Below are 27,736 nucleotides of genomic sequence, written 5' to 3'. Positions count from 1 at the left end.
GAAAGAATTGAGGATCTCGAAAACCGCAGTCGGCGGTCTAACTTAAGAGTGAGGGGTATACCAGAGTCAATAAAAAGCTCTGAACTTAGAGAATATATGCAGAACCTTTTTCAACATCTGATAGGGGACCCAGATATACCTGATATGGAACTGGAAAGAGTACATCGGGCTTTGCGCCCACCCCCACCAACTGGTGCACCCCCTAGGGATGTTATCCTTAAATTTCTGAGATTCACTGACAGGGAGGAAATCTGGTCCAAATCGAGACAACTGAGGAAAATAATGTATTTGGATCATACCCTACAAATTTACCCAGATCTATGCCCAAGCACTCTACAACGTAAAAGAGACGTCCGATTTATCACCACTGCACTACAAGAGAAAGATATCAAGTATCGCTGGGGGTTTCCCTTTAGTTTGATGGTATCTAAGGAAGGCCAGATTCACACCTACAGAGGGCCTCAAGACCTGGAGTCCTTCTCTAAGGGCTTGGGCCTGTCAATCCAGCCGCCTCAACTATCTGAGAAGCCTCCTGACAAAACAGCTTCACCACCACATACCTTGGCAGGGACACAATGGCACAAAGTTGCTTATAAGAAGAGGAAAGACAGACTGAACTCATGATGTATTATTGAAGGACTTAATTGTCTTCCAAGTTCCATGGTTGGGTGAGATTGGTGTAAAAGTTACTTGTCATGCCTTTATTATCTGTTGTTGTTTATTTTACATAAATTGTAGGTACCAGCAACTGCATTTAGCACGAGGCGAGCACATTGCCTATAAAAAAATAACCTTAACATGTGGTCTTACTACAATGATAACTGTAGGCATTCATTTGCTTGAACCGCCCACACGGACAATTCTAGTGACTATATGAAGTAGTTATGTAATATGTATAGTTTTAACCTGTCACAACCAGGCTATTTCCATTGTGCAAAAATATACGAACCATGTTATTATTACCCGTTTATATCATCCTTTCAATGGATGTTAACCCCTTAACGACCGAGGACGTGCAGGGTACGTCCTCAAAAAAAAGGCAGTTAATGCCTGAGGACGTACCCTGCACGTCCTCGGTGTGGAAAGCAGCTGGAAGCGATCCTGTTTGCTTCCAGCTGCTTTCCGGTTATTGCAGTGATGCCTCGATATGGAGGCATCCTGCAATAACCTTTTGAAGCCATCCGGTGCAGAGAGAGCCACTCTGTGGCCCTCTCTGCACCGGAGATCGGTGGCTTCCTTCGTTGGTGGGTGGGAGCATTACCGGGCGGCGGGTGGCGGCCATCGATGGCCCTGGAGATGTGGAGGGGGGCGGGATCGTGGGCGGGGATGCCCGGGGGCGCGCACGGGAGGGCGGGGGCGGGCGCGTGCACGGGGAGGGAGCGGGTGGGAACCGCTACACTACAGAAAAAGGTGCAATCAGTTTAAAATAACTGAAAAAAAAAACAATCAATGAGGTGGTTGGGGTTTGTGGTGGTGGGGGGGGGGGGGTTTGGGGAAGCTACACTACAGAAAAAAAAAACTTAAGAAAAAAAAGCACTTTTTTGTATAAGCTGGGTACTGGCAGACAGCTGCCAGTACCCAAGATGGCCCCAATAAGGCAGATAGGGAAGGTTACAAAGCTGTTTTGGGGGGGATCAGGGAGGTTGGAGGCTAAGGGGGGTCCTATACAGCAGAATAATTATTATTTTTTTAAAAAAACCTATACCCCCCCAAAAAGCTTTTATTTTAGTACTGGCAGACTTTCTGCCAGTACTTAAGATGGCGGGGACAATTGTGGGGTGGGGGAGGGAAGGGAGCTGTTTGGGAGGGATCAGGGGGTCTGATGTGTCAGGTGGGAGGCTGATCTCTACACTAAAGCTAAAATTAACCCTGCAAGCTCCCTACAAACTTCCTAATTAACCCCTTCACTGCTAGCCATAATACACGTGTGATGCGCAGCAGCATTTTGCGGCCTTCTAATTACCAGAAAGCAACACCAAAGTCATATATATCTGCTATTTCTGAACAAAGGGGATCCCAGAGAAGCATTTACAACCATTTGTGCCATAATTGCACAAGCTGTTTGTAAATGATTTCAGTGAGAAACCTAAAATTGTGAAAAATTTAACGTTTTTTTTTTTATTTGATCGCATTTGGCGGTGAAATGGTGGCATGAAATATACCAAAATGGGCCTAGATCATTACTTTGGGTTGTCTACTACACTACACTAAAGCTAAAATTAACCATACAAGCTCCCTACAAGCTCCCTAATTAACCCCTGCACTGCTGGGCATAATACACGTGTGGTGCGCAGCGGCATTTAGCGGCCTTCTAATTACCAAAAAGCAATGCCAAAGCCATATATGTCTGCTATTTCTGAACAAAGGGGATCCCAGAGAAGCATTTACAACCATTTGTGCCATAATTGCACAAGCTGTTTGTAAATAATTTCAGTGAGAAACCGAAAGTTTGTGAAAAAATTTGTGAAAAAGTGAACGATATTTTGTATTTGATCGCATTTGGCGGTGAAATGGTGGCATGAAATATACCAAAATTGGCCTAGATTAATACTTTGGGATGTCTTCTAAAAAAAAATATATACATGTCAATTGATATTCAGGGATTCCTGAAAGATATTAGTGTTCCAATGTAACTAGCGCTAATTTTGAAAAAAAGTAGTTTGGAAATAGCAAAATGCTACTTGTATTTATGGCCCTATAGCTTTCAAAAAAAGCAAAGAACATGTAAATATTAGGTATTTCTAAACTCAGGACAAAATTTAGAAACTATTTAGCATGTTTTTTTTTTGGTGGTTGTAGATGTGTAACAGATTTTGGGGGTCAAAGTTAAAAAAAGTGTGTTTTTTTCCATTTTTTCCTCATATTTTATATTTTTTTTTATAGTAAATTATAAGATATGATGAAAATAATGGTATTTTTAGAAAGTTAATTTAATGGCGAGAAAAACGGTATATAATATGTGTGGGTACAGTAAATGAGTAAGAGGGAAATTACAGCTAAACACAAACACCGCAAAAATGTAAAAATAGCCTTGGTCCCAAACGGACAGAAAATGGAAAAGTGCTGTGGTCATTAAGGGGTTAAATAATTCCACATCTGCCTGGGTCCAAGTACCCGGCTGACCCCACATCCTATTAGGATAACTGTTTTGCCGGAGGGACTATCCCTCAGTCGCTCCGGCGATGTGTTTACATGTTCTAATGTTTACTCGTTAACTTTTGTTTTTGTTGTTGTTACCTTTGATGTTTGTTTTTGTTTTACACATTGTGCTTGCATAATCACACATACACCTTCTAATACCTGCATACTGACATATATGGTATTGCTTCTCACTCTGACAACTACTTTCCACTCTCAACAGTTGGACATTAGCCCCACTACCAAACGACAGATCGTGATCATACTGACATATGATGGCTCCCAATAACGCGCAGTTGCACATCATAACAGTTAATGCTAAGGGTCTTAATTCCCCAAACAAAAGAAGTATAGCTATTAAGGATTTTAAAGATAACAAGGGGGATATCATAATGCTGCAGGAAACCCACTTCCTTCACAAGAAAGAACCCAAAACATTTAGTTACAAGTTTGGAGAGGCATACTTCGCATCGAACCATAGTAAAACTAATGGGGTGGGAATCTTAATCAAACGGGGTATACCCTTTACTCTATTTAGCTTAACACGAGATCGAGAGGGCAGATATTTAATCTTGGTTGGCAAACTCTATAACACAATAGTCACAATGGCCTGTGTATATGCCCCTAACACCCAGCAAGACATCTTTTTTAAACGCCTTTCGGATGCCATACTTGAGATTAAAAGGGGTCTATTGATACTAGGAGGGGATCTTAATGTCTCCCTCAACACAGCATTAGACACATCAACTGGGCTCTCCTCAACACCGAATCGGGTTCTTTATAGAATCAAACAACATATTAGAGACCTAGCAGTACACGACACCTGGAGGATACATCACCCGGTAGACCGCCAATATACCTTCTTCTCCTTTCCACACTCCCGATTCTCCCGCATAGACTACATCCTTTTAGACGTGTCCTGCTTGTCCATGGCAATAAGGTCGGCGATAACCCCCACAGGCTGGACGGATCACTCTATGGTGACCTGTTCTATTGAATGGCCTTCAGCTCCACACTCCACATTTCTTTGGAAATTAGACAATAATTTATTAGACCACCCACTATACCAAGAAAAAATAGAGAATCGTCTGCAGGAATATTTTCAACTAAATGTAGCATCCATAGATGACTTTAGACTTATATGGGAGGCACATAAAAGCACACTTAGAGGGGATCTTATCAGCATACAGTCCCATAACCATAAACAACAGTGCACCGCACTACAGACCGCATTGAATAACATTACTATGACTGAGGAGAAACTTAAAAAAACACCGACAGACACAACATTGAAAAAGGATTTACAGACGCAGAGGGAAATAGTTAACACCCTTTTAGACAAAGATTGCAAACTACTTGCACTCAAACTACAACAAACTTATTATGACAGTGATAACAGATGTAGTAGATTGTTAGCTCGCAAATTGAAACGGCGGACTCACCGCTCATATATTATGTCTATCAGTGGACCAGGGAAAGGCATGGTATACTCTACTTCTAGCATATCAGAGACATTTCGCACATACTATGAGTCCCTCTACAACTTACCAACTGCTCCCCCTACTGACGCAACTAATATTAACCTCATAGAATCCTTCCTCAGGGACTTAGACATACCACAGGTCACCCAGGAACAAAAAGAATCCCTTAATTCCCCCTTCAATATGAGAGAACTCCTATTGGCCATAAAAGACCTACCGACCGGAAAAGCCCCTGGCCCAGACGGCTTCACTAACTACTACTATAAAAAATACAGTAAGATTCTAGCCCCACACATGCTGACCCTCTTTAACTCCATCTCCGGTAAAGAACCATTCCTTAGCAATTTCCTGGCCGCACACATAACACTAATCCCAAAGGAAGGTAAGGACCACTCGAGAGTCGAGAACTATAGACCGATATCACTACTGAACACCGACATGAAGATATATGCCAAGCTGCTGGCGGCCCGGTTGAACGCCTTACTCCCAAATTTAATCCACGCTGATCAAGTGGGCTTCGTTCCCACAAGAGAAGCCAAAGACAACACTGTACGAGCCCTTAATTTGATAGATTATGTTAATCATTGCGGTGTACCGACTGTGGTAATATCCACGGATGCTGAAAAGGCGTTCGACCGGGTCAACTGGCAGTTCCTCCGGGTGGTCCTTATGAGAATGGGCCTTGGCGAGACATTTGTAGATAGGGTATTTGCAATGTACCATTGTCCGACAGCTAGAATCCGGGTAAACGGATCTTTATCAGCCCCATTTGAGATATCTAACGGAACCAGGCAGGGATGTCCGCTGTCCCCGCTTCTGTTTGCCTGTGTAATAGAAATGCTGGCACTTAAGGTTAGACACACGGTAGACATTGAGGGAGTTGAGGTTAGGGGACATCAACATAAGATGCTTCTATATGCAGATGACGTGCTCTTTTTCTTGACGAACCCTAGACAATCTATACCAGGATTATTGAAACAGCTAGATGCATTTGGAAAGATTTCAAACTTTCTTATCAACCAGAATAAATCAGAAATCCTAAACATAAACATACCAGAAGGGGACCTAACACCTATCTCACGTATATGTACATTTAAGTGGCAAAAAAGCAAATTGAAATATCTAGGGATATTTCTAACCCCAAAGATTACCCAAATATTCGAGACAAATTTCCTACCACTTCAATCATCAATAGTATCCACCCTGTCTTCCTGGCGTAGAAAACCTCTATCCTGGATAGGCAGGATCAGTGCCATTAAGATGAGTATCCTGCCAAAAATATTATATATCATACAGACACTACCCATAGCCCTTCCACGCACTTTTCTTACGTCCCTGCAAACTAAAATATTTGAATTTATATGGAACAAACGACACGCACGGATCAATAGGAAAGACATGTATCAGACACTAGATAACGGGGGAATGGGGGTACCTGACCTCGTCGCATACTGGAAGGCCACACACTTACAGAGAATAGTGGACTGGTATACTAACTTTAACTTTAAAATCTGGGTTCGCCTCGAACATGACATAGCTGGTACATTGCACTTAGGCACAAGATGCTGGACACCATCAATTAATAGATCACCCCAGATATATGTCGCACACACAGTACAGGAGACCATGCTGATATGGGAAAAGATACTAGTAGAGCACCCCAACATCTCGTCCACCTACTCTCCCCTTACCTCCTTCATCTCTAATAAAGAATTTGCCCCTGGCCTAGTAGCAAAGATAAAAAATGACACACAACCGGACAGGGAATTGATGATGTGTCACCTGGGAACTGAAACTCAGTTGTTCCCTAGAACGGCCCTAACCGAACAAGGCTTTAATTGTTTCAGAGATTGGTATTTTTATATGCAGTGTTACAATTACCTGTCAGGACATCCGCATAAAAGGAATATGTTGAGGCCACTGACGACATTCGAGTCCTTATGCCATAAAGAATCTCCTACAAAACACACTCTATCAATGATTTATGCACTACTGAAACAAAATTCACCAGGTCACACCCCTCACTTCATCAATAGATGGGGGGAGGAATTGGGAATTCAGATATCACACATTGACGCCTCTAAGATATTTATAGCCATTAAGAGATCTGCCACATCTAGTAACCTCATTGAGTTAATCCTGAAACTTCTCCATAGATGGTATCTTACTCCATCAAGATGCCAGAAAATATTCAGAGAAGCCTCCAACCTCTGCTGGAGGTGCCATGATCAAATCGGCCATATGGCACATATCTGGTGGCTTTGCCCTAAAATAGCCCCAATGTGGGATGAAATCACAAAGGAAACGTCAAAGCTACTAGATAAAGCCTTACCAGTAGACCCACTCTTGTGGCTGTTTCACATCGTCCCCAAAAAATTCACCTCAGAACAAACTAAATTATTTAACATAGCAAGTAACAGCATCAAGAAACTAATAGCCAAGAACTGGAAAAGTCCTATAATTCCGACCACTGCGCTATGGGTTCAGGAGTGCAATCGCACTATACAGCTAGAGGAATACCACTACCTTAAACAACGAAGGTTAGACAAGTACATACAGATTAAGATTCTATGGGAAGAATACTTGAGGAATAAGTTTGATACCAATAGGATATAAAACGCCAAAACACATGACACTAGATATTGGCAGAGGAGGTGGAAACTGACCTTGAGGTACTGGAGGGGGAAAACACGAGGGACAACAGGGAGCACAATGTGTTGTTTATTCGTTTTATATGTTACTATATGATTTATTGTTTATTACCTTTATCACTATATGCTTATTTGTTCACAGCATCGTGTGTGTACAACCCACACAGCTGTAAAGCCACATTGAATTGTAACCCTAACAAAAGTACATTTACGATGTATAACTTTTTTCTATCTGCAAAATAAAACTATTTTTAAAAAAAAAAAAAAGAAAAATAATCATATATGCATATATACAAAATAAAATCATAATAACAAATGCAAACAAAATATCTCTTGTTACAAAACTGAAAAATGTACCCAAATTTTTGTCATCAGAAAAAACAACAAAATGCAAACATTAAACTTAAATAATCACACAAAATAAAATTAAACATATTTCAAATACAGACAAAAACAAGCTGGAGGAAAAAAAAAAACAAAAACAACTAAATAATTCAATCCTTCCACTTCTTTGTCTTCCAGATGCCTTCAGAATCTAATTCCCCATATCACCTCCTATTAAAAGAAAAATACAAAAACAACTTCCCACGGATCATACCCACACAATTACCTACAGTAACTACCTCTTTCTTAAAAATCAAAATATTACGCACATCCCACAACACCTCCTTCACACAACATGCCAACAACCATATCAATCTTGCTTTCTCCTTTTCCACACCACTTCCACACAAACCATACATCATCATATTAAAAGTAAAAAATTGCACTCCAGTCAAACCCTTAATCATCCTTTTCAAACTTCTCCAAACATCCCTAGCATACTCACAATTCCAAAACAAATGAACACTCTCGCTTTGAAAACAACCATCTCTAGGACACACTTCTGAAGCCACTAAACGACGCATTCTCTGAAAATCCCTTGTTGGCAAACACTTATGCACACTCATCCAACTAATATCTTTCTGTCTATTCATCAAATACTTATTACACACATTTTTCCATACCAACACACATTCATTTTCATTCAAACCCCCAATCAACTCAAGACCTTCCTTCTTCTCCAACATTTTCAACATTATTCTGTTTGCACACCACATCTCCCTACTAACATTCTCCAAACCATATTTTTTAATCCAACATTCCACCCTTACATAAAACCACGGAACAGCAAAACATACCGGTTTCTTTCTATCAATCTCAAATAAACCATATCATCTTAAAACATTTCCACAAGCATACTTTACCATACAACCAGCCATGCTTTCCTTACCACTCAGAACCACACACCTACTAACATATTTCACAGCCAAAAATCTCTCCACATTTGGAAAACCTTTACCACCAACATACTTACTCTTAACAACAACATCTCTTTTCAAACGCTCCATACCAGAACTCCAGAAAAAAGAAAACAACACTCTCAAAATTAACCGAAAAATCCTCTCAGGTGGCAGAAAAACTAACGCCAAATATAACATAATAGGGATCAAAACCGATTTAATAACTAACATTTTTCCTTCCAAAGATAAAGTCTTTAAAGACCAAAACTGAAGTTTTCTACTCACTTTATCAAAAATATTCTCCCAACTTTCCAAGCCTTTCAAATCCAAATCAAATTTCACACCCAACACCTCAATTGCACCTTCAGTCACAGGCCATCCACAGGAATCAATCTCCCTATCATTACCAAAAACTTTAACTTTACACTTATTCCAATTAACTCTGAAAACCACTTGCCATACAAAAACATTCAACTAAAGTTTTCACCCTCCTCAAACCAGCCTGAGTCTCACATACCACACTCACATCATCCATATACCCAATCACTTTTAAACACCTTCCATTACTACCAGGAACACTCACACCTCTAACTAATTTATCCTTCCTCAAACTAGTTAATAAGGGCTCAATGACACATACAAATAACACAGGAGACAAAGGACATCCTTGACGCACTCCAGATTTAACACAAAATTCCTCAGTCAAAAAACCATTAACCTGGACTTGACTCACAATATCACTATACAAACATTTAAACCATCCAATAATCTTACCAGAAAAACCTAAACGTTCTAAAACATGAAACATAAAATCATGCACTACCCTATCATACGCTTTTTCAAAATCCACAATAGCAACAGCAACAAACCTCATCCTCTCCCTCACATACCACAGTACATCACGTAGTAACAACAAACTTTCAGAAATCTGACGCCCAGGAACAGCACACACTTGCTCTTCACCCACAACCTTACTAATCACTCCACGCATTCTATTTGCCAACACCTTTGCAATAACCTTATAGTCAACATTCAACAACGTAATCGGCCTCCAAATCCTCAAATCTCTCTTATCACCCTTTTTAAATAACAAAACAATCAAACCTTTCCTCATTGAAGCAGGTAAAACATTCATTCTAAAAACAAACTTACAAACATCCAACATATCAACCCCAATCAAATTCCAAAAACAAGTATAAAATTCAACAGGCAAACCATCACAACCAGGTACCTTCCCATTCTTAAAACTCCTAACAACCTCTGCAATCTCATCCAAACTTAGATCCCTTTCTAACAAATCATTATCATATTTTTCCAACTTAACCTCAATGTTTTCCAACAACTCATTTTCCAATAAAACATCTCTTGTTTTTTCTTTATACAGCTCACTGTAAAACTCATGAACTTCACGCAAAACACCATCCGTACCATTAACTTCACACTCAACCTTATCAAAAACACTAACAAAACCAGTCTTTCCTTCAAAAGCTTTCTTAAAAAAATATTTACTACAAGACTCATCCTTTTCCATTTTCTCCAATCTTGCCATAAAAACAATTTTCTTTCCTTTTTCATGCATACACTTTTTAATTATCTTTCTTGCTTCAGCAATTTCCTCATGCACATCAATACCACAATTTCTCAATTCATACAAATACAACAACCTCAGATACCATTTATCATACAACTCCCTTTCCATTCTAGCTTTCTCACAGCCTTTCTTAATAAAAAACCTCTTTATTTCCCCCTTCAACCATTCCCACCACATAAGCACATTACTAAAATCACATTTTCTTTCACGCCACCTTTCATACATCCAAACAAACTGATGCTTAAACTTCTCATCTTCTAACAAATCCACATTCAGTTTCCAAACACCCTTACCATACTTGATCTTCAAATCACAATTCACCTTACACATCAAAAGGGCATGATCCGTAAAGGGCATCCGCTTTAAAGAAAAATCATCAACACATAAAAATTTAGATAAAAAACAAAAATCAATTCGAGATTTTATCCCACCACTATCACTAAAGAAAGTAAAACCCTCCCCTGAAAAAGAAACAGACCCGAAGGCATCCTTCAAACCGAAAGATTTAAGCAAATCAAGTAAAAACTTCCCTGAGCTATCCACCCTACAATCACTCCCACCCTCTCTGTCCCCATTCTTAATAATACAATTAAAATCCCCAACCAAAAAAGTTGGCTCTAGACCTGGCAGAAAAAACTTTAAAATTTCAAAATTAAGCAAACGTTCTACCCTATTTGGAGAAGCATATACATTAAACAAACGAAAAACAGTCCCACAAAAACTAAAACTAACCAAAAGTACCCGACCTGGGACAATATGAACTACATTAAGGATAGAAAAACTAAACCCCTTAAACAAAACTCCCACCCCCCCATTCCTATCAGAAGAACAAGACCATGCTTTAGGACCATATTCCCAGTCAGCACATTTAGGATGTTCAGAGAGACCACATTCCTGCAAACAAAAAATATGAGCAGAACATACAGATAATAATTTAAAAATTGCAGCTCTCCTTGCTATAGTTGTCATACACCTGACATTAAGGGAAGAAATGGTCAGAAACATCACAAAAAATAAATTAAAGAAAAACAAAAAAGAAATAACATCAGGACTTCTTCTTTCCTTTCTTTTTCTTAGGACTCAAAGGAGATCCTTTAAATCTGCCTCTGTGACGTTCCGACCTCCTAGGCTCCCCCTTGCCAGCCTCATAACCAGTAACTTCAGCAAGTTGGTTCACATCTCTTTTATCTAGATAGCCAACAGAAGAGGCATCAGAAAAGTCACCTATACACTGGCTTGAGTCAGAAGGAACGTCTTTAGTAGAGACAGAAGGAAACTCTGAAATTAAAGAGTCAGCATCACTTGTAGTATCTGGATCTGCACCCTTAACTACCAGAAGATTCAAATCAGGACTCTCCCATCCATCAGAATCCGCATCTATTTTTCGCTTGGAGGCAGATTTTTTCCCTTCAGTGTCCATATCGTCCTCAGAACTAGAGGACACAACAGCAGACCAATCAATGTTCTCCCCTTCACCAAGAACAGCATCAGGAAGAGCATCACAAGATGACTCAGTGAAGGAAAAATGCTCTGTCCCAGGAACAGCAACAGTATCATCCACAGAATTGGGCAACAGGGCTTCAAGAACATCTGAAGCAGCTATCACATTAGATGTAGCAAGATCCACCTCCGGAAGATGAGATTGGGCTTCCTCTACCTTCTCAGCCACAGGAACCACCACAGGAACATCAGACACCTCTCCGACAGGGACCCCAACTGCAGATTTCTTACACAAAAGAGGTAATATAGAGTTCAATACCTCATCAGAGACCTCCTCCTCATTCACAGATGGCTCAACTGCAACTGAAGATGTTTTTTTTGCAACATCAGCATAGGAAGGCTTCACTCTATCAAGCCACTGAAACATCTTCAAAGGACACATCCTGCACAGATGACTTGAAGAACCACACAGGTCACAGGTCCGGCGTTTACTACAGTGGGCAACAAGATGATCCTCCTCACCGCAATTTCGACATCTGGCACCTGGGCAATTTTCAGCAATGTGACCAAACAGGTTGCAACTACGGCAAAAAAGAGGCATGTCATCATAATATAGGAAACCTCTATTTCCACCAATGGCGAAAGTCTGTGGAGGGTGTTTCTTTCCACCAATGCCTAATTCATCTGGCACAAACCGCACCCAGAACCTGCGTTTTCCATTGAAAGTCCCAAACTGATTCTTCAGCTTGCTACCTCCTTGAACATCATCAAAGTAGCGACAAAGAAACAGACGAATTTCCACATCAGTGACCCAAGGGTTGTACATATGTACTGTCACCGGGATTCTTCTCTCCCTCTGCACACAGGCAACAAATTTCATGCCAACCAACTCTGGAGCAGCAGCCATATCAATAGTCCGTTGATAGCAGGTCTGTAAATAATGCTCATCGGTGAAAGCCACATCAAAAATCCCTCTTGAAGGGAATGACTGAACACAATGCAAACTTGGTCTTGGCATCTTCAAAACACCCTCCAAAACCACCTGCTGGACATGAGCCAAACCAATCTTCTCTCGAAAGTCCTCAGAAATCAACACCCGAAGTGTATGGGGAACATTTGGCACATTGGTAGCCATATTTGCCCTATTGCCTCTTTAGGCTGGATTTCAGAGCGCCCCCCCAAAAGCAGCATGTGGCTGAAGTCCAGGGACGATGCCACAAGGCCAAGGGGACGGCCCTACTACCCAGTTGCTCTATGCCTAAGGAGTAGCCACCCCCCCCAATAGCAGCAGGAGCCCAAACCCCAAAGGGAAAGGACCCCAGGCCGAAGGAGCAGGTCTCCAGGCAGCAAACCAAGACCAAGACCAAGCACAGAAAACTACACTTGATCCAAGCCAAAGGCCCGAGAAGCAACCTCAGCTGATCATTTCGGCCTATTGTGGGCCTCGTCAGTGAGGTGCAGCCATATCCCTCTAAGCACATTGGGCAAGGAGTCCACGTCTGGTTTCCCCCATCACCCTTAGGGAGACTATCCCCAGGGTCATATTTACATATGCAAAACAGAAAGAGAAGCAGTCTGCCAGGAATGAACAGCAGCATCAATTGCTTGTTCTATGGCCCAGTTGCCACCTGGTAGTAGCTTCTTTCTGCCCAATTGTGCTTTTCACAGAGGAAAACTTTCCTGTAGTATATCAGTCTGATCCCGCCGACATGGTCAGTCCAGCCCCGAAATACCAGGCAATTCTCTTCTGAACAAGGAACATGACAACCCCAGATGATCGTTTCGGCATCCTTTGGGCCTCAACAGTGAGATGCAGCCATATCCCTCTAAGCACATTGGGCAAGCAGTTCACGTCTGGTTTCCCCCATCACCCTTAGGGAGACTATCCCCAGGGTCATATTTACATATGCAAAACAGAAAGAGAAGCAGTCTGCCAGGAACGAACAGCAGCATCAATAGCTTGTTCTATGGCCCAGTTGCCAACTGGTAGTAGCTTCTTTCTGCCCAATTGTGCTTTTCACAGAGGAAAACTTTCCTGTAGTATATCAGTCTGATCCCGTCGACATGGTCAGTCCAGCCCCGAAACACCAGGCAATTCCCTTCTGAACAAGGAACATGACAACCCCAGACGATCGTTTCGGCCTCCTTTGGGCCTTGTCAGTGAGGTGCAGCCATATCCCTCTAAGCACATTGAGCAAGGAGTCCACGTCTGGTTTCCCCCATCACCCTTATGGAGACTATCCCCAGGGTCATATTTACATATGCAAAACAGAAAGAGAAGCAGTCTGCCAGGAACAAACAGCAGCATCAATAGCTTGTTCTATGGCCCGGGTGCCACCTGGTAGTAGCTTCTTTCTGCCCAATTGTGCTTTTCACAGAGGAAAACTTTCCTGTAGTATATCAGTCTGATCCCGCCGACAAGGTCAGTCCAGCCCCGAAATACCAGGCAAATACTACAGGAAAGTTTTCCTCTGTGAAAAGCACAATTGGGCAGAAAGAAGCTACTACCAGGTGGAAACCGGGCCATAGAACAAGCTATTGATGCTGCTGTTCGTTCCTGGCAGACTGCTTCTCATTCTGTTTTGCATATGTAAATATGACCCTGGGGATAGTCTCCCTAAGGGTGATGGGGGAAACCAGACGTGGACTCCTTGCCCAATGTGCTTAGAGGGATATGGCTGCACCTCACTGACGAGGCCCAAAGGAGGCCGAAACGATCGTCTGGGGTTGTCATGTTCCTTGTTCAGAAGAGAATTGCCTGGTATTTTCGGGGCTGGACTGACCATGTCGGCGGGATCAGACTGATATACTAAAGGAAAGTTTTCCTCTGTGAAAAGCACAATTGGGCAGAAAGAAGCTACTACCAGATGGCAACCGGGCCATAGAACAAGCTATTGATGCTGCTGTTCGTTCCTGGCAGACTGTTTCTCATTCTGTTTTGCATATGTAAATATGACCCTGGGGATAGTCTCCCTAAGGGTGATGGGGGAAACTAGACGTGGACTCCTTGCCCAATGTGCTTAGAGGGATATGGCTGCACCTCACTGACGAGGCCCAAAGGAGGCCAAAACGATCGCCTGGGGTTGTCATGTTCCTTGTTCAGAGGAGAATTGCCTGGTATTTCGGGGCTGGACTGACCATGTCGGCGGGATCAGACTGATATACTACAGGAAAGTTTTCCTCTGAGAAAAGCACAATTGGGCAGAAAGAAGCTACTACCAGGTGGCAACCGGGCCATAGAACAAGCTATTGATGCTGCTGTTCATTCCTGGCAGACTGCTTCTCATTCTGTTTTGCAGTTGTTTGAAAGACTTCTCTACTATGGGAGTAATTTGTTCTGTTCCAAGACTAGAACAGGGACAGGGGTTTTACTCAAATCTTTTTGTGGTTCGACCCATTTTAGATCTAAAGAGTCTTAACAAGTTTCTCAGAGTCCCATCCTTCAAGATGGAGAATATTCGAACAATTCTGCCATTGATTCAGGAAGGTCAATATATGACAACCGTGGACTTGAAGGATGTATATCTTCATATTCCTATCCACATGGATCATCACCAGTTTCTAAGGTTTGCCTTTCTAGACAAACATTTTCAGTTCGTGGTTCTTCCCTTCGGGTTGGCCACAGCACCCAGGATCATCACGAAGGTTCTAGGGTCCCTTCTGGCGGTTCTCAGGCCGCGGGGTATTGCAGTGATGCCTTATCTGGACGATATTCTTATTCAGGCGTCGTCTTACCATCTGACAAAGTCTCACACAGACATGGTTCTGTCCTTTCTGAGAACTCACGGGTGGAAGGTGAATCTCGAAAAGAGTTCCCTTATTCCACAGACAAGGATTCCCTTCTTGGGAACTCTGATAGATTCTATATCCATGAAAATTTTCTTTTGACGGAGGTCAGAAAGTTAAAGATTCTAAATACATGCCGAACCCTTCAGTCCAATCCTCGGCCATCAGTGGCTCAGTGCATGGAGGTATTAGGATTAATGGTGGCAGCAATGGACATCATTCCCTTTGCTCATTTTCATCTCAGACCACTACAATTGAGCATGCTCAGGCAGTGGAATGGAGATTATGCAAATTTGTCTCCTCAGATAGACCTGGATCAGGAGACAAGAGACTCTCTTCTTTGGTGGTTGTCTTCGGATCATCTGTCCCAGGGGACGTGCTTCCGCAGACCCTCATGGGTGATAGTGACAACGGATGCCAGTCTACTAGGTTGGGGTGCAGGCTGGAATTCCCTGGAGGCTCAGGGTGTGTGGACTCAGTCGGAATCTCTACTTCCAATCAATATTCTGGAGTTGTGAGCAATATTCAATGCGCTTCAGGCATGGCCTCAGTTGGCTTCAGCCAAATTCATCCGCTTTCATTCGGACAACATCACGACTGTGGCTTACATCAATCATCAAGGGGGAACAAGGAGTCCCTTAGTGATGACAGAAGTATCGAAGATAATTCAATAGGCTGAGGCTCACTCTTGTTACCTGTCAGCAATCTACATCCCAGGAGTGGACAACTGGGGAGCGGACTTTTTAAGCAGACAGACGTTTCATCCGGGGGAGTCGGAACTCCACCCGGAGATCTTTGCCACTCTGATTCTCAGATGGGGCAGACCAGAATTGGATCTGATGGCATCTCATCAGAATGCCAATCTCCCGAGATACGGATCCAGGTCAAGGGATCCTCAGGCTGAACTGATAGATGCCTTGGTAGTGCCTTGGTCATTCAACCTAGCGTATGTGTTTCCACAGTTTACTCTCCTTCCCCGGTTGATTGCTCAGATCAAACAGGAGAGGGCTTCAGTAATTCTAATCGCGCCTGCGTGGTGCCGATCTAGTGGACATGTCCTCTCTGTCGCCGTGGAGGCTTCCACTGAGGCAGGACCTTCTCAATCACGGACCTTTTCAACACCCAAATCTAGTTTCTCTGCAACTGACTGCGTGGAGATTGAACGCTTAATTTTATCTATGCGGGGCTTCTCTGATTTGGTCATTGATACTTTGATTCAGGCACGTAAGCCTGTTACTAGAAAGATCTACCATAAGATATGGCGTAAATATCTTTATTGGTGTGAATCCAAGGGCTACTCATGGAGTAGAATTAGGATTCCCAGAATTCTGTCTTTTCTCCAAGAAGGATTGGAGAAAGGGTTATCAGCAAGTTCCTTAAAGGGACAAATCTCTGCTTTGTCTATTTTACTACACAAACGTTTGGCAGATGTTCCAGATGTTCAGTCCTTTTGTCAGGCTCTGACCAGAATTAAGCCTGTGTTTAGACCAATTGCTCCACCCTGGAGTTTGAATTTAGTTCTTAATATTCTTCAAGGGGTTCCGTTTGAACCCATGCATTCCATAGATAGTAAGTTATTATCTTGGAAAGTTTTATTTTTGGTTGCTATTTCTTCTGCTCGCAGAGTTTCTGAGCTTTCAGCTCTACAATGTGATTCTCCTTATCTTAATTTCCATTCTGATAAGGTGGTCTTACATACCAAACCTGGTTTCCTTCCTAAGGTTGTCTCTAATAAGAATATTAATCAGGAAATTGTTGTTCCTTCATTGTGTCCTAATCCTTCTTCTAAGAAGGAGCGTCTGTTACATAATTTGGACGTAGTCCGTGCCCTGAAGTTCTACTTGCAGGCGACTAAGGAATTTCGTCAATAATCTTCATTATTTGTTTTTTCTGGAAGACGTAGGGGCCAGAAAGCTACGGCTACCTCTCTTTCCTTTTGGCTGAAGAGTATCATCCATCTGGCATATGAGACTGCTGGACAGCAGCCTCCTGAAAGAATTACGGCTCATTCTACTAGGGCTGTGGCTTCCTCCTGGGCATTTAAAAACGATGCTTCTGTTGAACAGATTTGCAAGGCTGCAACTTGGTCGTCTCTTCACATTTTTTTTAAATTTTACAAATTTGATACCTTTGCTTCTTCTGAAGCTGTGTTTGAGAGAAAGGTTCTTCTAGCAGTGGTGCCTTCCTTTTAGGTACCTGTCTTGTCCCTCCCTTTCATCCGTGTCCTGTAGCTTTGGTATTGTATCCCACAAGTAAGGATACAATTTATGGACTCGTCATATCTTGTAAAAATGATAAATTTATTTATTTTACGATATGACGAGTCCACGGCCCGCCCTGTAATTTCTAAGACAGGTATGTCTTTATTTTTATTAAACTTCAGTCACTTCTGCACCTTTGGCTTTTCCTTTCTCTTCCTAACTTCGGTCGAATGACTGGAGGTGGAGGGAAGGGAGTAGCTATATATACAGCTCTGCTGTGGTGCTCTTTGCCACTTCCTGTTAGCAGGAGGATAAATCCCACAAGTAAGGATGAAATCCGTGGACTCGTCATATCGTAAAATAAATAAATTTATCAGGTAAGCATACATTTCCTTTTTGTCTTTTGGTTTGTTTTTTATTTTCTGATCTATCATGACATGTCTATGATGTCCCATACATGATGATTTATGTACACATTTAACCATGCTGTTTGATACTATGTTCTTTTTTCTGTTTTTGAACTCCTGCTATATTATATATTGTATGTATTATACTTGTTTATATTTGGGCCATTCACACTTGTTGCTAGGGTGGGTGTTAACACTATGTGGGTGGCACCCTACCCTGGAGAGCGTGTGATTGGATGGCCTTTCTACTTTAAGAGTGTCTGATGTGGGATTTTGCACTTTTGTATTTTGTATATCTGAGGAAGGGGCTAAACCCCCGAAAACGTTCACATATTAGGAAATAAATTTTGAAAAAGTCCTGGTGAGTGCACTCTTATTTTGCTTCTCTTTGTCTACTCACCATGTCCTAAGGTTATCCTCTCCATCAAAGGCGTGTACCCTCGTCCAATAAACTTTTCTCCATTATAAATGAGAGCTTCCTTCACTGCATCACAGCTAGTAAGTATCACTATCGGTTTCTGGCCCATATAAATGGTGTATATTGGACCATACTTCTCACCGAGCTGTAGGTATAAGAGAAATTATTCTACATATCCATTTTTATATATTCTTTATTACATTTTTAATAACCTAATTGAAATTATTGATATGGCATCTATCTATTATTTATCTATCATCTATCTACCAATCTATCATTTATCTATCTATCTCAGTCTATCTATCTATCTGTCTATCTATCAATCATCAATCTCAGTCTATCCATCATCTCTCTATTAATCATTTATCTCAGTCTATGTATCTATCAATCATCTATCTATCTATCATCTATCTTATCTATCTATCATCTATCTAATCCATCTTTCTATCTATCTCAGTCTATCTATATATCTATCTATCAATCAATCAATCAATCATCTATCTCAGTTGATCTATCTATCTCAGTCTGTCTGTCTGTCTATCTATCTATCTATCTATCTATCTATCTATCTATCTATCTATCTATCTATCTATCTATGTAAATTCAGTTTACCTCTCATTCCTCACTATATCTATTTCCTTTTTTGTCTCTCTGAGACTCTTTTCTCTATGCCTCGCTATTTAATGTACTACATAAAAAATGATCTAAAGAATTAAGACAATAGAAAGTGAAAATGTTTACAAATAATGAAATTTGGACCACTGCACCTGATTGGCTGCAGATATGTGAACAAACAAGAAAATAAAATAAAGCTTGTAGAAATCTCCCTGGTAGAAAGATTATGAAAGTGAGCAAAATTCAGAGGCATCTCCACCAAGTTCACCAGGTTCTTTGATATTGTAAACAGCTGATTCACTAAAACTCATTAAAGGGACATTGAACACTAAATACATGCTAGATAGAATGATGCATTCAAAGAAAAGATTAGTCCATGACTAACATGTAGATGTATTTTTAAAAGTTTCATTAGTTGTTTAAATAGTGACAAAATAAGTGTAAAGTTTTAGTGTCTATAAAACACTGGGAGCTGCCATGTTGTAACTTGTGTTACCTTCTCTGCTGTGGCCAATTAGGGTCAGTTATAAATAGGTCACTAGAGTGTGCAGCCAATGGTTGTGCTGGATTTAACAGTGTTCTGCACTTCCATTTCTAACAGGAACTGAAAAGCTCACAATTTCAGAATGGAATTACAGGCAAAGAGGACAAACTAAATAATGAAAGTATATTGCAGAGTTGTTTTCTTATATACAATTTATCAATTTATATTACTATCTCAAAGTGTTTCATGTCCCTTTAACCCCTTAACGACCAAGGACGTACGCCATACGTCCTCAAAAAAAATACAGTTAATGACCGAGGACGTATGGCGTAGAGGGTTAGAGAGCTGTTTGGGGAGGATCAGGGAGGTTGGGGGCTAAGGGGGGAATCCTACACATCAGCATATGTAAATATGCTAAAAATATATATTTTTTCAAAATACCTTTTATTTTAGTACTGGCAGACTTTCTGCCAGTACTTAAGATGGCGGGGACAGTTGTGGGGTGGGGGAGGGAAGAGCACTGTTTGGGAGGGATCAGGGGGTCTGATGTGTCAGGTGGGAGGCTGATCTCTACACTAAAGCTATAATTAACCCTGCAAGCTCCCTACAAGCTACCTAATTAACCCCTTCACTGCTAGACATAATACACGTGTGATGCGCAGAGGGATTTTGTGGTATTCTAATTACCAAAAAGCAACGCCAAAGCCATATATGTCTGCTATTTCTGAACAAAGGGGATCCCAGAGAAGCATTTACAAGCATTTGTGCCATAATTGCACAAGCTGTTTGTAAATAATTTCAGTGAGAAACCTAAAATTGTGAAAAAGTTAACTATTTTTTTTTTATTTGATCGCATTTGGCGGTGAAATGGTGGCATGAAATATACCAAGATGGGCCTAGATCAATTCTTGGGGTTGTCTACTACACTAAACTAAAGCTAAAATTAACCCTAGAAGCTCCCTACATGCTCCCTAATTAACCACTCCACTGCTGGGCATAATACACGTGTGGTGCGCAGTGGCATTTTGCGGCCTTCTAATTACCATAAAAAAATGCCAAAGCCATATATGTCTGCTATTTATGAACAAAGGGTATCCCAGAGAAGCATTTACAACCATTTGTGCCAAATTTGCACAAGTTGTTTGCAAATAATTTCAGTGAGAAACCTAAAGTTTGTGAAAAAAATTGTGAAAAAGTGCACATTTTTTTCTATTTGATCTCATTTGGCGGTGAAATGGTGCCATGAAATATACCAAAATGGGCCTAGATCAATACTTTGGGATGTCTTCTAAAAAAAATATATACATGTCATTGGATATTCAGGGATTCCTGAAAGATATCAGTGTCCCAATGTAACTAGCGCTAATTTTGAAAAAAAGTGCGCCTAGATTTAGAGTTTTGCGTTAGAAGGGGTGCGTTAGCTACGCGTGTTTTTTTCCCCCCACACCTTTTAAACAACGCTGGTATTTAGAGTTCTCTGAAGGGCTGCGTTAGGCTCCAAAAAAGGGAGCGTAGAGCATAATTTACCGCCACTTCAACTCTCAATACCAGCGTTGCTTACGGTAGCGGTAAGCAGCTAAAACGTGCTTGTGCACGATTTCCCCATAGGAAACAATGGGGCAGTTTGAGCTGAAAAAAAACCTAACACCTGCAAAAAAGCAGCGTTCAGCTCCTAACGCAGCCCCATTGTTTCCTATGGGGAAACACTTCCTAAGTCTGCACCTAACACCCTAACATGTACCCAGAGTCTAAACACCCCTAACTTTACACTTATTAACCCCTAATCTGTCGCCCCCGCTAACGCTGACCCCTGCATATTATTGTTAACCCCTAATCTGCCGCTCCGTACACCGCCGCAACCTACATTATCCCTATTTACCCCTAATCTGCTGCCCCTAACATCGCCGACCCCTATTTTATATTTATTACTCCCTAATCTGCCCCCCCCAAGTCACCGCTACCTACCTACACTTATTAACCCCTAATCTGCCGACCGGACCTCGCTGCTACTCTAATAAATGTATTAAACCCTAAAGCTAAGTCTAACACTAACACCCCCCTAAGTTAAATATAATTTTTATCTAACGAAATAAATTAACTCTTATTAAATAAATTAATCCTATTTAAAGCTAAATACTTACCTGTAAAATAAACCCTAATATAGCTACAATATAACGAATAATTATATTGTTACTATTTTAGGATTTATATTTATTTTACAGGCAACTTTGTATTTATTTTAACTAGGTACAATAGCTATTAAATGGTTAATAACTATTTAATAGCTACCTAGTTAAAATAATTACAAAATTACCTGTAAAATAAATCCTAACCTAAGTTACAATTAAACCTAACACTCTACACTATCAATAAATTAATTAACTAAACTATCTACAATTATCTACAATTAAATCAACTAAACTAAATTACAAAAAAAAAACCCCACTAAATTACAAAAAATAAAAAAAGATTACAAGAATTTTAAACTAATTACACCTACTTTAAGCCCCCTAAAAAAATAACAAAGCCCCCCAAAATAAAAAAATGTCCTACCCTATTCTAAAATAAAAAGTTAACAGCTCTTTTACCTTACCAGCCCTTAAAAGGGCCTTTTGCGGTGCATGCCCCAAAGAAAACAGCTCTTTTGCATTTAAATAAACATACAATACCCCCCCAACATTACAACCCACCACCCACATACCCCTAATCTAACCCAAACCCCCCTTAAAAAACCTAACACTAAGCCCCTGAAGATCTCCCTACCTTATCTTCACCACGCCGGGTATCACCGATCCGTCCAGAAGAGGGTCCGAAGTCTTCATCCTATCCGGCAAGAAGAGGTCCAGAAGAGGGTCTGAAGTCTTCATCCTATCCGGCAAGAAGAGGACATCCGGACTGGTAGACATCTTCATCCAGGCGGCATCTTCTATCTTCTTCCATCCGGCGCGGAGCGGGACCATCTTGAAGCAGCCGACGCGGATCCATCCTCTTCTTCCGGTGACTCTCGACGAAGATGCCGTCCCTCGAATTCCGATTGGCTGATAGCATTCTATCAGCCAATCGGAATTAAGGTAGGAAAAATCTGATTGGCTGATTGAATCAGCCAATCAGATTCAAGTTAAATCGGAACAGCCAATAGAATGCAAGCTCAATCTGATTGGCTGATTGGATCAGCCAATCCGATTGAACTTGAATCTGATTGGCTGATTCAATCAGCCAATCAGATTTTTCCTACCTTAATTCCGATTGGCTGATAGAATCCTTTCAGCCAATCGGAATTCGAGGGACGCCATCTTGGATGACGTCATTCGTTGGGAGTCGCCGGAAGAAGAGGATGGATCTGCGTCGGCTGCTTCAAGATGGTCCCGCTCCGCGCCGGATGGAAGAAGATAGAAGATGCCGCCTGGATGAAGATGTCTAACGGTCCGGATGTCCTCTTCTTGCCGGATAGGATGAAGACTTCGGACCCTCTTCTGGACCTCTTCTTGCCGGATAGGATGAAGACTTCGGACCCTCTTCTGGACGGATCGGTGATACCCGGCGTGGTGAAGATAAGGTAGGGAGATCTTCAGGGGCTTATTGTTAGGTTTTTTAAGGGGGGTTTGGGTTAGATTAGGGGTATGTGGGTGGTGTGTTGTAATGTTGGGGGGGTATTGTATGTTTATTTAAATGCAAAAGAGCTGTTTTCTTTGGGGCATACCACGCAAAAGGCCCTTTTAAGGGCTGGTAAGGTAAAAGAGCTGTTAACTTTTTATTTTAGAATAGGGTAGGGCATTTTTTTATTTTGGGGGCATTGTTATTTTTTTAGGGGGCTTAGAGTAGGTGTAATTAGTTTAAAATTCTTGTAATCTTTTTTTATTTTTTGTAATTTAGTGGGGTTTTTTGTTGTAATTTAGTTTAGTTGATTTAATTGTAGATAATTGTAGATAGTTTAGTTAATTAATTTATTGATAGTGTAGTGTTAGGTTTAATTGTAACTTAGGTTAGGATTTATTTTACAGGTAATTTTGTAATTATTTTAACTAGGTAGCTATTAAATAGTTATTAACTATTTAATAGCTATTGTACCTAGTTAAAATAAATACAAAGTTGCCTGTAAAATAAATATAAATCCTAAAATAGCTACAATATAATTATTCGTTATATTGTAGCTATATTAGGGTTTATTTTACAGGTAAGTATTTAGCTTTAAATAGGATTAATTTATTTAATAAGAAATAATTTATTTCGTTAGATAAAAATTATATTTAACTTAGGGGGGTGTTAGTGTTAGGGTTAGACTTAGCTTTAGGGGTTAATACATTTATTATAGTAGCGGCGAGGTCCGGTCGACAGATTAGGGGTTAATACTTGAAGTTAGGTGTCGGCGATGTTAGGGAGGGCATATTAGGGGTTAATACTATTTATTATAGGGTTTGCGAGGCGGGAGTGAGGCGGTTTAGGGGTTAATAAATTTATTAGAGTAGCAGCGAGGTCCGGTCGGCAGATTAGGGGTTAATAAGTGTAGGTAGGTAGTGGCGACGTTGGGGGGGGGGGGCAGATTAGGGGGTAATAAATATAATATAGGGGTCGGCGATGTTAGGGGCAGCAGATTAGTGGTACATAGGGATAATGTAGGTTGCGGCGGTGTGCGTTCGACAGATTAGGGGTTAAAAAATATTTATTATAGTGGCGGCGATGTGGGGGGACCTCGGTTTAGGGGTACATAGGTAGTTTATGGGTGTTAGTGTACTTTAGAGCACAGTAGTTAAGAGCTTTATAAACCGTCGTTAGCCCATAAAGCTCTTAACTCCTGACTTTTTTCTGCGGCTGGAGTTTTGTCGTTAGAGTTCTAACGCTCAATTCAGCCAAGACTCTAAATACCAGCGTTAGAAAGATCCCATTGAAAAGATAGGATACGCAATTGACGTAAGGGGATCTGCGGTATGGAAAAGTCGCGGCTGGAAAGTGAGCGTTAGATCCTTTCCTGACTGACTCTAAATACCAGTGGGCGGCCAAAACCAGCGTTAGGACCCCCTAACGCTTGTTTGGACGGCTAACGCAGAACTCTAAATCTAGGCGTATTTTTGGAAATAGCAAAGTGCTACTTGTATTTATGGCCTTATAACTTGCAAAAAAAAGCAAAGAACATGTAAACATTGGGTATTTCTAAACTCAGGACAAAATTTAGAAACTATTTAGCATGGGTGTTTTTTGGTGGTTGTAGATGTGTAACAGATTTTGGGGGTCAAAGTTAGAAAAAGTGTGTTTTTTTCCATTTTTTCCTCATATTTTATCATTTTTTTTATAGTAAATTATAAGATATGATGAAAATAATATCTTGAGAAAGTCCATTTAATGGCGAGAAAAACAGTATATAATATGTGTGGTTACAGTAAACGAGTAAGAGGAAAATTACAGCTAAACACAAACACTGCAAAAATGTAAAAATAGCCTTGGTCCCAAACGGACAGAAAATGGAAAAGTGCTGTGGTCATTAAGGGGTTAATATCTCTCCAATTTTAGTAAATAAGCTTCATATAAGAATTATCAACTGTTGAAGCTGGAGAGGCTGGTGCTATAGGGTTGCAAAGCAACTAAAATTATTACTGTAATATCCCTATTCTCAAAGATATCAAAAGCCAAACACTTGCAAGGCAGCCATTTTTTTACATTCCTACTTTTTGGAAAAGTAAATGTAGAAAGTGTTAAAGGACCAGTAAATCAATAGATTTGGATAATAAGCAAATGCATGATAAAAAGACAATGCAATGGCACTTAGGGGTAGATTTATTAAGCAGCAGATGCTGCTTTCTACTCCCGAAGTTTCAGGTCCGTGGGAAACGTAAGTTAAGAAGCAGCGGATGTAAGATACGCTTTGGATGATTGACACCCCATGCTAGCGGCCGATTGGCCACGAATGTGGGGGGGGGGCGCATTGCACAAGCATTTCACAAGAAATGCTAGTGCAATGTTAAATGCCAACAAGGTATGTTGTTGGCAATTAGCAATGTTGAGTGGACATGATTCGCTATAGCCCTAGGGGCATATTTATCAAACTGCGAGCGGGCATGATACTGTGTAGCAGATCATGTCCGCTGCACATCGATAAATGCCGACAGCATATGCTGTCAGCATTTATCATTGCACAGGCAGTTCACCAGAACTGCTTGTGCAATACCGCCCCCTGCAGATTCACAGCCAATCTGCTGCTAGCAGGGGATGTCAATCAACCCGATTGTATTTGATCACCTCAGAGCAGGCTGGAGCCGCGGTCTTTAGACTTCTGCTTCATAACCTCTTTTTCTGGTGAGCCTGAAGGTTCGCCGGAAACAAGGGGCATTAAGCTCCATTCGGAACTTGATAATTTGGCCACTTAGTCTTAATTTTAAATGAGTAGTAGATTTGTTTTTTCTGACAAATTTCAAAGTTATGTCTATTTCCCCTCCTCCTGTATCATGTGACAGCCATCAGCCAATCACAAATGCATATATGTATATACTGTGAATTCTTGCACATGGTCAGTAGGACGCTGGTGACTCAAAAAGTGTAAATATGAAAAGACTTTTGTTAATGGAAGTAATTTGGAAAGTTGTTTAAAATTGCTGCTCTATCTGAATCGGGAAAGTTTAATTTTGACTTCAGTGTCCCTTTAAAAAAGGTTGACATATACAGGTGTCCCTCGGTTTACGACGGTTCAATTTGCGCCGTTTCAGAATAACGCCCTTTTTTTCAGTCATGCGACTGCTATTGAAAAGCATTGAGAAGCAGTGCATTGATTAAAATAGCCAGTAGGTGGAGCTGTCCGCTTGTATTGCAGCAAAGATATGCAAGCTTAGCAGACTGAAATTAATCAGTGTACACAGACCAGATCTGAGCTATCGAGCAGCTTTCAAAGCAACAAGATGTAGCAGCCACTTCCCTTTTATCTTCCTGCCCAGCTGCCTGAGGTGAGGGTGCCTAACTGCCTATTAATCAGTCCAGACTGGAATGCATAGAATAGCTGCAGATCCAATATTATCTATCATGCTAACAATGCAGAGAACTGTTAGCAGAAAAATTCAAGTAAAAAAATGTTTTTGTTCATTAAGCTTAGTTTGATGATACAGTCAGTTGTGTGATTATTTTATTAGGTTTGTAATGTTGTTTAGCATTTAAAGTCTTCATTTCAAAGTTTTAAAAATAATGTATTAGGTGTTACTTATATCAATTTTGAGAGGGGCCTGGAACTCCCTCACTTCCCATTGACTTACATTATAAATTGGGTTTCAATTTACAACGGTTTCTATTTACAACCATTCCTTCTGGAACCTAACCCTGGCGTAAACTGAGGGTTACCTGTATTGCAGAAAATTATACCCACACAAGTACTAACTTCCTCCTTTGCAATTTTAGTTAGAATCTCCATATTCCATTGTCTGGAACACCCCTTAATGGAACTGATGGTTTAACGTAATTTCCATGTCACGTTCAATTTGCTTTTGTGATCTCCTTAAATTACATTAAAGGGACATTAAACTCAAAATCTAATACTTCATAAAATGTTTCATTATACATAATTTTTTTTTAAAATGTCAGAGTGCAGCTTCATTATTTATTTAGTTTGCTTTCCTTCTAATTTAACACTGTAATTTAGTGTTTCCATGTTTCTATTCCCTACGACGAGGCATGCCTATGTGCTGCACAGTGATTGGCTAATTTGTGCATTAGCTTATTTATATCAGTGCTTAATTGGCTACAGTAAAAGAAGTAAAATAAACAACATTTAAAGGGACATGATACCCAACTGTTGAAGCACATGAAAGTGATGCAGCATAGCTGTGAAAAGCTGACTAGAAGATATCACCTGAACATTACTATGTAAAAAAGGAAGATATTTTACCTCAATTGTTTAAAGTAGTCACACCCTTCTGTAAAGAGACTTTAAGCAGCCAGTCAGGATGGTTGTCCCAGGACTTGCAAGGTAATGTGCATCTGTCATGTTACTTTCCTATTCAGTTTAAGTAAGTTCTATGAAATCTCATGAGATCACAGCAAATGCAAAGCATGACCTCAGCACTGATGACTGGCTGTTGTTGTTTTTTTGTTTTTTTCTTCAACTTGCAGCTTGACAGTAGCTGAAGTATAACTGTTTACACAGCACTTACTCTGGGGAGCATAAGAAGTTTTGAGGTAAACTATCTTCCTTTTTCACATAGAGATGATCAGGTGATATTTTCTTGTCAGCTTTTTACAGTTATGCTGCATCATTTTCAAGTGATT

General features: G+C 40.7%; 1 protein-coding gene across 2 annotated transcripts in view; it reads right to left on the bottom strand.

Annotated features, from left to right (window-relative positions):
* The window catches only part of LOC128666903 (cytochrome P450 2C8-like), a 102,751-nt gene that overhangs the window by 67,368 nt on the left and 7,647 nt on the right, over positions 1–27,736 (bottom strand). For both annotated transcript variants that reach the window (XM_053721714.1, XM_053721715.1), the window contains exon 2: positions 18,379–18,541. In XM_053721714.1, the coding sequence (XP_053577689.1) occupies positions 18,379–18,541 (163 nt within the window). The remainder of the gene's footprint in view (positions 1–18,378; positions 18,542–27,736) is intronic.

This window comes from Bombina bombina, chromosome 7 (genome assembly GCF_027579735.1).
Source record: "Bombina bombina isolate aBomBom1 chromosome 7, aBomBom1.pri, whole genome shotgun sequence".
Classification (NCBI taxonomy): Eukaryota; Metazoa; Chordata; class Amphibia; order Anura; family Bombinatoridae; genus Bombina; species Bombina bombina.
Note: the sequence above shows the minus strand (reverse complement) of the source record. Positions and strands in the feature narration are given on the sequence as shown.